Consider the following 12,113-nt stretch of genomic DNA (forward strand, 5'->3'; position numbering starts at 1 on the left):
TTGGGAAGTTGTGTTTCAATTAAATGCACTACAAGGACAAGATATTTGACGTTCAAACTCATAAACTTTATTTTTTTTTGCAAATAATAATTAACTTAGAATTTCATGGCTGCAACACGTTCCAAAGTAGTTGGGAAAGGGCATGTTCACCACTGTGCTACATGGCCTTTCCTTTTAACAACACTCAGTAAACGTTTGGGAACTGAGGAGACACATTTTTTAAGCTTCTCAGGTGGAATTCTTTCCCATTCTTGCTTGATGTACAGCTTAAGTTGTTCAACAGTCCGGGGGTCTCCATTGTGGTATTTTAGGCTTCATAATGCGCCACACATTTTCAATGGGAGACAGGTCTGGACTACAGGCAGGCCAGTCTAGTACCCGCACTTTTTTACTATGAAGCCACGTTGATGTAACACGTGGCTTGGCATCGTCTTGCTGAAATAAGCAGGGGCGTCCATGGTAACGTTGCTTGGATGGCAACATATGTTGCTCCAAAACCTGTATGTATCTTTCAGCATTAATGGCGCCTTCACAGATGTGTAAGTTACCCATGTGTTGGGCACTAATACACCCCCATACCATCACAGATGCTGGCTTTTCAACTTTGCGCCTATAACAATTCGGGTGGTTCTTTTCCTCTTTGGTCCGGAGGACACGACGTCCACAGTTTCCAAAAACAATTTGAAATGTGGACTCGTCAGACCACAGAACACTTTTCCACTTTGCATCAGTCCATCTTAGATGAGCTCAGGCCCAGCGAAGCCGACGGCGTTTCTGGGTGTTGTTGATAAACAGTTTTTGCCTTGCATAGGAGAGTTTTAACTTGCACTTACAGATGTAGCGACCAACTGTAGTTACTGACAGTGGGTTTCTGAAGTGTTCCTGAGCTCATGTGGTGATATCCTTTACACACTGATCTCGCTTGTTGATGCAGTATAGCCTGAGGGATCGAAGGTCACAGGCTTAGCTGCTTACGTGCAGTGATTTCTCCAGATTCTTTGAACCCTTTGATGATATTACGGACCGTAGATGGTGAAATCCCTAAATTCCTTGCAATAGCTGGTTGAGAAAGATTTTTCTAAACTGTTCAGCAATTTGCTTACGCATTTGTTGACAAAGTGGTGACCCTCGCCCCATCCTTGTTTGTGAATGACTGAGCATTTCATGGAATCTACTTTTATACCCAATCATGGCACCCACCTGTTCCCAATTTGCCTGTTCACCTGTGGGATGTTCCAAATAAGTGTTTGATGAGCATTCCTCAACTTTATCAGTATTTATTGCCACCTTTCTCAACTTCTTTGTCACTTGTTGCTGGCATCAAATTCTAAAGTTAATGATTATTTGCAACAAAAAAAAAAGTTTATCAGTTTGAACATCAAATATGTTGTCTTTGTAGCATATTCAACTGAATATGGGTTGAAAATGATTTGCAAATCATTGTATTCCGTTTATATTTACATCTAACATAATTTCCCAACTCATATGGAAACGGGATTTGTATAAATATATATGTATATATGTATATATATATATTGATGGATGGATGGATGTAAAAATATTAGTAATAATTTTGTAAAAATATATTTGTCCAAATTATTTGTTCAAATATGTTTGTATACATGTATGAATAATTGATAAATCAAAATGTTCATATTTACTGATTTTAATATATTTTCTATAATAAGGTACATATTCATACAATATTTTGGTTGGTTGTGTCATTATCCATTACCCGGGTCATGGCATAATTTATGTTTAGTAGTTTCCTATGTTTTAGTCTTTTTCCTGGCTGCACTCTCTTTCCTTTCGTTTACTGTTGGTTTCCATGGGCACAAATTCTCCACACCTGCCCTTGTTTTGTAATTAGTATTCCCACCAGGTGTTTTGGTTAATCACTCCCCTTTATAGTTTTCACTCACCCAGCACAATGCTCGCTATATGCGACATTTACGTTCCGTTCTGGTTTTTCAACTCGCTCTAGTGTTTTTTCCGCACTACAGTATTCCTCGCTGTTGGTTTTTTGGCTCTCCGCTTGTTTAGCGTCTGAGCTTTTGTATTTTTTTGTCCTCCCGTTACTAATTAAATCTCAATCCTACCAGCACAGCGCTCTTACTTGTCTGTCTGCATTGGAGGGAACACAACCATCGCAGCCATGCGTTCCGATCGTAACAAGTTGGTTGGTTGAAGTTAATTGCGAACATGTATACAATTTCAGTGTGACAGTACAGCACATATATTAATTTTTCTTTACAACATGAAGAAGCAGTGTTTATTTAACCCTACCCCACTGGGAAGTATTATTTAAATATCTTCTTTATGTAATCTTATTTATCATAAACTTTAATTATTCATGTAATTTAAGTTTTTTGTATAGGCTGTCCCTGAGGTCTCAGCAATATCTTACTTGCCAAGGCTTAGGTACCATCAGAATCCCCAATGGGAGATTTCAACACAGCATTGCTAAGTGTCCCTCCCTTAAACATCACAGAGATCATATATGACACGGCATCTGTCATCCGAGAGAGAACAGCATGAGTAGTATGCGGGATCAAGACCCACCTTCATAGAAGAGAAGGTTGCAGTCAAAAAAGATGACGAGCAGGAAAGAAGTTAGCCTCCTAACAGAGCTGAGCAAAAGTGTGAACATTAAGAACAAACCACCCAAGAAGTACAGCAAGATGTCCACAGCTGAGCTACTTCAGATTAACAAGCATAGATTTACAGCCTTAGCTACCCACCTGAGGAGATACACAAGTGAAGTACAAACGTGTCGATGCCAGGAGAATAAACATGATTTTATGAAACAACCCAACTCAGGTCTACTAAAGTAGTGTTTTTCAACCACTTTTCCGCGGCACACTAGTGTGCCGTGAGATACAGTCTGGTGTGCCGTGGGAGATTGTCTAATTCCACCTATTTGGGTTAAAAATATTGTTTGCAAACCAGTAATTGTAGTCTGCAAATTATGTGTTGTTGTTGAGTGTCGGTGCTGTCTGGAGCTCAGCAGAGTAAGTAGGTGGCAGCCGCTGCTAATTGCTTTGTAGATGTCGGAAACAGCAGGAGGCATTATGAAGGTAAAATTGTGTCTAATACTTAAACCTAAAATAAACAAAAGGTGAGTGCCCCTAAGAAAAGGCATTGGAGCTTAGGGAAGGCTATGCAGAACGAAACTAAAACTGAACTGGCTACAAAGTAAACAAAAACAGAATGCTGGACGACAGCAAAGACTTACTGTGGAGCAAAGACGGTGTCCACAATGTACAACCGAACATGACGTGGCAATCAACAATGTCCCCACAAAGAAGGATAAAAACAACTGAAATATTCTTGATTGCTAAAACAAAGTAGATGTGGGAAATATCACTCAAAGGAAGACATGAAACTGCTACAGGAAAATATCAAATAAAGAGAAAAAGCCACCAAAATAGGAGCGCAAGACAAAAACTTAAACACTACACACAGGAAAACAGCAAATAACTCCAAATAAGTCAGGGTGTGATGTGACACCTACTTTGAGACAAGAGCTATATTGATGCATGCTTGGTTATGGTTTAAAGTCATATCCAACAATTGCGACAGCTTTTTACTGTCAACTGAGTTTCGTTTTTTAAATGATTTCTGCTGGTGGTGTGCCTCCGCATTTTTTTAACGAGAAAAATGGGCCTTGGCTCAAAAAAGGTTGAAAAACACTGTACTAAAGAACCAGCCAAGTCTGAGACTTAGCAATCCTGGAAGAAGGAGGCTTGCCACAAGTGAAGTGAAGTGTATTATATTTATATAGCGCTTTTCTCTAGCGACTCAAAGTGCTTTACATAGTGAAACCCATTATCTACATTTTTAAGCTACATTTAAAACAGTGTGGGTGGCTCCTGGAGCAGGTGGTCAAGTGTCTTGCCCAAGGACATAACGACTAGGACGGTAGAAGCAGGGATTGAACCTGGAACCCTCAAGTTGCTGGCACGGCCACTCTAACAACCGAGCCACGCTGCCCGCAACACCAGCACCTATTGGCTAGTGGACTTACAAATGCAATCTCCCAGAAAAAGGCCCAGTAGTCATAACAGCGGCAGATATCCAAGCAAACGTTTCGAAGGTGAAGGTCTGGAGACCTCCAGGGCATGACATGAGTCACACCTACTGGCCTAAGAAGCTAACTATACTCCATGAATGATTAGCAGCACAAATGAACAAGCTGCTAACATCAGGGACACACCTTGAGTGGCTAACCAAAGATCGGGTGCTCCAGAACAAAACCATCATACTACTGAACAATAACCTGCCTCAACCCCACATAGAAGCTCCTATTAGGCACCTTTGCAGCGAAAGTGAGTAGGTATATGACTCAAAACAGGAGCAGAGCACAGAAGGGCATTAGCAATAACACTCGGGTAGTCAAACACCAGTTACTAGTTGACTCTCCAATGTTTCTCATAGTCATTCACATCGACGTCCCACTGGGGTGAGTTTTTCCTTGCCCTTATGTGGGCTCTGTACCGAGGATGTCGTTGTGGCTTGTGCAGCCCTTTGAGACACTTGTGATTATGGGCTATATAAATAAACATTGATTGATTGATTGACAGGGCAATCGCCAATGACTGTAAGACATGAAGCACCAACCTGTGCACTGCCTAGATTTACTACAAGAAAGCCAACGATTCAATGCCACACACAAGGATACTGAAGTGTCCTGGAACTGTATAAGATCCATAGAACGCTAAGAACCATCGTCAATAACTCAATGTGGCTGTGGAAGACAACTCTTGAGGCCAAATCAAAGCACAGGTGAGCATCAAATACGGTATACTCCAAGCAGATGCTCTATCCCTACTACTGTTCTGCTTAGGCTTGACCCAGATGATAACCAAAAGTAGCTTCAGGTATTGGTTCCATAGTGTAACAACAATCGGCCACCTCCTGTACATAAATGACATCAAGTTGTATCCTAGAAACATGCGTGACATCGGCTCCTTAAATCACCTTCCGAGAATATACAGCAGCGACATCAGAATGTCGTTCGGAACAGATACGTTAGGCGAATGATAACTAGACGAGGTAAGATGATCACAACTGAAGGCGTTGAACCACGGAAGGGTATCATAACAAAATCATAGGACAGCTACAAACACCTTGGGATCCCTCAGGCAAATGCTAACCATGACAAGGCAGCTCGGAGGTCAGCCACAGCCAAATAGAGTCAGCTGAACATCACAAATAAGATCCAGGCCATTAACACCTATCTATGTCCTACCAGTAATCATATACCCTGCTGTCATTATACCCTGCACATTGGAACAAATACAAGCCAGTAATATCAAAACAACAAAGTTCCTTACGATGCATGAGGGGTACCATCCTCCCTCCAGCATGCTAAGGCTATACACAAAGTGGAAAGGACTAGTGAGTGTCACAGACACTATGCAGGAGAAACAAACAGGCCTCCAGATTAACGTCAAGAAGATGGCTGTCATGGGAAGACAAGCCTCTGCATGGCATGTACCATCCTCAAATTAAAGATGGGAAAACATACCAGTGGCTGGAATAGGTTGAACTGAAAGACAGCCCAGAGGCACCAATAATGGCAGCACAAGAACAGGCCCGATACACAAAATCAGACAGGATCCCAGGTACAGGCTGGTAAGACGCCCCAGAGACAGTGCAGCACATTAAAGCAGGATGTAAGATTCTCGTAAGCAAGGCATTTACTAATACCCTAAATGATATGCGCTAAATAGCGCGTGCAAAGTATAACTTTGAGACTATTATTAGTGGGCATGCAAAAGTGGTGCAGACCAATGCTCCCTTAATTGCACACTGCTCACGCACAGAAAATTAAAAACATCCAAAATCCAACCTAAACTCTAAACAAAATAACCAGTTATTTATTCTATTTTAAGTTAAAGTTCCAATGATTGTCACACACACAGTGGGTGTGGTGAAATTTGTCCTCTGCATTTGACCCATTCCCATGTTCACCCCCTGGGAGGTGAGGGCAGCAGTGAGCAGCAGTGGTGGCCGCGCTCGGGAATCATTTGGTGATTTAACCCCCAATTCCAACCCTTGATGCTGAGTGCCAAGCAGGGAGGCAACGGGTCACATTTTTTGTAGTCTTTGGTATGACTCGGCCGGGGTTTGAACTCACAACCTCCCAGTCTCAGGGCGGACACTCTAACCACAAGGCCACTGAGCTGGTTTTGCAATGCAACTCTGTGAGTGACAGGTGACAACAAGGGTTCACAACAAATTAAACAATGGCATCTGCCGAGACGTTTTAAGGAGGAGAAGGAGGTGGTCTGCTTTGACAATCATTTTATTAAGCAAAACTGATTACTGTCGTCCCTAACCACACCAAAACAACATCGGCAACCACACTTATACGTAGTAGAATTGGTCACTTCAAACAAACAAACTATAAGTCTTATTGACAGCAACAACACTCTGCTCAGCCAGTGATGCATGCATCCACCGCCACAAAAACAGTCGGACAACTCTAACATCACACACAATGTGATTCTGTTCACACGCAAACGTGTTATGTGTGCGTGTTGCTGTTTTGCAGGTTAGTTAGCAGCAAAAGCAGTGAAAAGAGTTACATTCCGAATGCGAACTCCTAATTCAATCAAACGAACGGGCACTACATATACACCCAAACTTCACAATTATATGTGTACTTATTCTATACTGTCTTGTATTAAGAATGTTCATTTATGGATATTAAAGGGGAACATTATCACCGGAAGAACTTTGAACATGTCACGAGGGAGGTGCTGGACATTGAGTCCGAATGGACCATGTTCCGCGCCTCTATTGTCGAGGCGGCTGATTGGAGCTGTGGCCGCAAGGTAGTTGGTGCTTGTCGTGGCGGTAATCCTAGAACCCGTTGGTGGACACCGGCGGTGAGGGATGCCGTCAAGCTGAAGAAGGAGTCCTATCGGGTTCTTTTGGCTCATAGCACTCCTGAGGCAGCGGACAAGTACCGACAGGCCAAGCGGTGTGCGGCTTCAGCGGTCGCAGAGGCAAAAACTCGGACATGGGAGGAGTTCGGTGAGGCCATGGAAAACGACTTCCGGACGGCTTCGAAGCAATTCTGGACCACCATCCGCCGCCTCAGGAAGGGAAAGCAGTGCACTATCAACACCGTGTATGGCGAGGATGGTGTTCTGCTGACCTCGACTGCGGATGTTGTGGATCGGTGGAGGGAATACTTCGAAGACCTCCTCAATCCCACCGACACGTCTTCCTATGAGGAAGCAGTGCCTGGGGAGTCTGTGGTGGGCTCTCCTATTTCTGGGGCTGAGGTTGCTGAGGTAGTTAAAAAGCTCCTCGGTGGCAAGGCCCCGGGGGTAGATGAGATCCGCCCGGAGTTCCTTAAGGCTCTGGATGCTGTGGGGCTGTCTTGGTTGACAAGACTCTGCAGCATCGCGTGGACATCGGGGGCGGTACCACTGGATTGGCAGACCGGGGTGGTGGTTCCTCTCTTTAAGAAGGGGAACCGGAGGGTGTGTTCTAACTATCGTGGGATCACACTCCTCAGCCTTCCCGGTAAGGTCTATTCAGGTGTACTGGAGAGGAGGCTACGCCGGATAGTCAAACCTCGGATTCAGGAGGAACAGTGTGGTTTTCGTCCTGGTCGTGGAACTGTGGACCAGCTCTATACTCTCGGCAGGGTCCTTGAGGGTGCATGGGAGTTTGCCCAACCAGTCTACATGTGTTTTGTGGACTTGGAGAAGGCATTCGACCGTGTCCCTCGGGAAGTCCTGTGGGGAGTGCTCAGAGAGTACGGGGTATCGGACTGTCTGATTGTGGCAGTCCGCTCCCTGTATGATCAGTGCCAGAGCTTGGTCCGCATTGCCGGTAGTAAGTCGGACACGTTTCCAGTGAGGGTTGGACTCCGCCAAGGCTGCTCTTTGTCACCGATTCTGTTCATAACTTTTATGGACAGAATTTCTAGGCGCAGTCATGGCGTTGAGGGGATCTTGTTTGGTGGCTGCAGGATTAGGTCTCTGCTTTTTGCAGATGATGTGGTCCTGATGGCTTCATCTGTCCAGGATCTTCAGCTCTCACTGGATCGGTTCGCAGCTGAGTGTGAAGCGACTGGGATGAGAATCAGCACCTCCAAGTCCGAGTCCATGGTTCTCGCCCGGAAAAGGGTGGAGTGCCATCTCCGGGTTGGGGAGGAGATCTTGCCCCAAGTGGAGGAGTTCAAGTACCTCGGAGTCTTGTTCACGAGTGAGGGAAGAGTGGATCGTGAGATCGACAGGCGGATCGGTGCGGCGTCTTCAGTAATGCGGACGCTGTATCGATCCGTTGTGGTGAAGAAGGAGCTGAGCCGGAAGGCAAAGCTCTCAATTTACCGGTCGATCTACGTTCCCATCCTCACCTATGGTCATGAGCTTTGGGTTATGACCGAAAGGACAAGATCACGGGTACAAGCGGCCGAAATGAGTTTCCTCCGCCGGGTGGCGGGGCTCTCCCTTAGAGATAGGGTGAGAAGCTCTGCCATCCGGGAGGAGCTCAAAGTAAAGCCGCTGCTCCTCCACATCGAGAGGAGCCAGATGAGGTGGTTCAGGCATCTGGTCAGGATGCCACCCGAACGCCTCCCTAGGGAGGTGTTTAGGGCACGTCCGACCGGTAGGAGGCCGCGGGGAAGACCCAGGACACGTTGGGAAGACTATGTCTCCCGGCTGGCCTGGGAACGCCTCGGGGTCCCACAGGAAGAGCTGGACGAAGTGGCTGGGGAGAGGGAAGTCTGGGCTTCCCTGCTTAGGCTGCTGCCCCCGCGACCCGACCTCGGATAAGCGGAAGAAGATGGATGGATGGATGGATTATCACCAGACCTATGTAAGCGTCAATATATACCTTGATGTTGCAGAAAAAAGACCATATATTTTTTTAACCGATTTCCGAACTCTAAATGGGTGAATTTTGGCGAATTAAACGCCTTTCTAATATTCGCTCTCGGAGCGATGATGTCACAACGTGGCGTCACATCGGAAAGCAATCCGCCATTTTCTCAAACACCGAGTCAAATCAGCTCTGTTATTTTCCGTTTTCTCGACATTTTTCCGTACCTTGGAGACATCATGCCTCGTCGATGTGTTGTCGGAGGGTGTAACAACACGAACAGGGACGGATTCAAGTTGCACCAGTGGCCCAAAGATGCGAAAGTAGCAAGAAATTGGACGTTTGTTCCGCACACTTTACCGACGAAAGCTATGCTACGACAGAGATGGCAAGAATGTGTGGATATCCTGCGACACTCAAAGCAGATGCATTTTCAACGATAAAGTCAAAGAAATCTGCCGCCAGACCCCCATTGAATCTGCCGGAGTGTGTGAGCAATTCAGCGACAAAGGACCTCGGTAGCATGGCAAGCAATGGCGGCAGTTTGTTCACGCAGACGAGCAAGCTAAACCCCCTATCGACCCTAGCTTCCCTGGCCTGCTGACATCAACTACAAAACTGGACAGCTCAGCTTTCAGGAAAAGAGCGCGGATGAGAGTATGTCTCCAGAATATATTAATTGATGAAAATTGGGCTGTCTGCACTCTCAAAGTGCATGTTGTTGCCAAATGTATTTCATATGCTGTAAACCTAGTTCATAGTTGTTAGTTTCCTTTAATGCCAAACAAACACATAGCAATTGTTGGTTAGAAGGCGATCGCCGAATTCGTCCTCACTTTCTCCCGTGTCGCTGGCTGTCGTGTCGTTTTCGTCGGTTTCGCTTGCATACGGTTCAAACCGATATGGCTCAATAGCTTCAGTTTCTTCTTCAATTTCGTTTTCACTACCTGCCTCCACACTACAACCATCCGTTTCAATACATTCGTAATCTGTTGAATCGCTTAAGCCGCTGAAATCCGAGTCTGAATCCGAGCTAATGTCGCTATAGCTTGCTGTTCTTTCCGCCATGTTTGTTTGTGTTGGCTTCACTATGTGACATCACAGGAAAATGGACGGGTGGTTAAAATCAGGCACTTTGAAGCTTTTTTTAGGGATATTGCGTGATGGGTAAAATTTTGAAAAAAAATTCGAAAAATATAATAAGCCACTGGGAACTGATTTTTAATGGTTTTAACCATTCTGAAATTGTGATAATGTTCCCCTTTAATCATGAAAGGTAGTCACTAAATGACATAAATGCTAATAAAAACTCTGTGATGATATATTTTACAGACAAAACGTTGTACGCTGTATCCCATGCTTGTGCTACAGCACACATACCATTGTACAAAATGTAATCGCTGAAAGGGGGTACATGTCTCAAATACTTCCATGGCAGGACCTCCAACCGGACAGCAACATACTGCTCATGAAAACTACTTATTTTCATTGTCAGTGGGCCAAATCACTTATATTAATAAATAATATAATGGAAATGATTGTTGCTACTTGATTAATATAATGAAACATTTGACTTGTTAGGTCAGCTTTCGGATAGGTGTGCTACTGGTGTGGCCATAGTATGCAAGTCCAGTCTGACATGGAGTTTTGCGTTTCGCATTAAAAATTAAAGGGAACATTGGTGCAGACCTATTTGACCATTTATGAGAATTTTGCGTGTACTATTGGCTGTCATCACTGGCACAGTCATATTCTGCACATCAATTGGATCAAATTCTCCAACCTATGGTGTTTTACTGCATACATGGATTGCGCTCGCTATTTTGTTCATTTAAGAGACACATTCTTCAATGCATGAGCTTATTTGATCAGCTTTGCATGCAGTACCAAGTCTTAAGTAGATCAGGCCCTTAGTGTACCGGATCATCTGTTCTGAATATGCTCTGGAGGTCCCGGCGTCAAGATGGTAAGTACCACAAAAGGTATTAAAAAATACCAGCGCTAAGATCCTGTTGGACATCCAGATCCAAAGTGGTAAAAGGGTGACGGCCAACCAGTCTAACATTGTGGATAAACATCAGAAGACAGAGTGGTGATTGATGTTGCAATTCTGAGTGATAGCAACATTCAGAAAAAGGACAAGGAAAAGCTTTAGAAATACTGTGCCAAGGTTTAAAGGAATATATATAGAAAATCTGGCCTGTGAAGGCAACAGCTGTTGCAGTTGTGATCATGGCTGGGGAGTGGGGACAGTTGCATGTAAAAATGTAATAAGGTACTTTTCCCTTGCAGGACCTTTTACAGGAACTTCATAATTTACCCTGGTAAATGAAATACCCCCCCTATATTTCCACCAAAAACTACCTGGGTAAATAAAGTTCCACCAGATACCCTGAGGGGTACTTTAGAAAGTTCCTAAGGAACTTTTCAGAGGCGAGCTGTGCTCTCAAACCCTGACTGACTGATCATAGTTGGGGCATTCCTAAAACTTTATATTTGACATTTCAGCCGCAATTAGAGTATGCAGGACATGTTTATTCATCATTTTTTGTTTATTTTGTATTACAACATACTTGACTACGAAGAGAAAGAACAATGAGAGGAACTCTCGACTTGCAGGAACTTTTGGGTGGCATCTGTGTGCTAAAGAATGCTGTTAGTGGAACTACTTTGCAGTGGTTTTCCTCTGCTGTAGTGTTTTTTACAAACTTCATTTAGATAGAGCAGGGGTCGGCAACCCAAAATGTTGAAAGAGCCTTATTGGACCAAAAATACAAAAACAAATCTGTCTGGAGCCGCAAAAAATTAAAAGCCATATTACATACAGATAGTGTGTCATGAGATCTAAATTGAATTAATATGACTTAAAGGAAACTAAATGAGCTCAAATATAGCTACAAATGAAGCATAATTATGCAATATGTACATATAGCTAGCCTAAATAGCATGTTAGCATCGATTAGCTCGCAGTCATGCAGTGACCAAATATGTCTGATTAGCACTCCACACAAGTCAATAAGATCAACAAAACTCACCTTTGTGGCTTCATGCACAACGTTAAAAGTTTGGTGGACAAAATGAGACAGAAAAATAAGTGGCATAAAACACGTCCTAGAAAGTCGCAAAAAGTTATACATGTAAACAAACTAAGGTGAGTTCAAGGACTGCCAAAATTAGTAGGACAAAACGGCCCTCGCCAAATACTCGAATCGGTGAAGCATGTTTAATATAAACAGTGTGCTTTATAACAATTAGGGAGGTTTGTGTCA

The 12,113-nt window shown here is 44.0% G+C and overlaps 1 protein-coding gene across 3 annotated transcripts in view; it reads right to left on the bottom strand.

The window, feature by feature from the left end:
* The window catches only part of runx1 (RUNX family transcription factor 1), a 52,703-nt gene that overhangs the window by 17,120 nt on the left and 23,470 nt on the right, over window positions 1–12,113 (bottom strand). The window contains exon 1 of one of the 3 annotated variants that reach the window (XM_061978510.1): window positions 11,880–11,998. The exons of the other annotated variants lie outside the window; for them this stretch is intronic. Within the exon in view, the coding sequence (XP_061834494.1) occupies window positions 11,880–11,981 (102 nt within the window). The 5' untranslated portion in view covers window positions 11,982–11,998. Of the gene's footprint in view, window positions 1–11,879; window positions 11,999–12,113 lie in introns of those variants that run through there. 3 annotated transcript variants of the gene reach the window in all.

The sequence above is a fragment of the Nerophis lumbriciformis genome, linkage group LG01, assembly GCF_033978685.3.
Source record: "Nerophis lumbriciformis linkage group LG01, RoL_Nlum_v2.1, whole genome shotgun sequence".
Taxonomy (NCBI): domain Eukaryota; kingdom Metazoa; phylum Chordata; class Actinopteri; order Syngnathiformes; family Syngnathidae; genus Nerophis; species Nerophis lumbriciformis.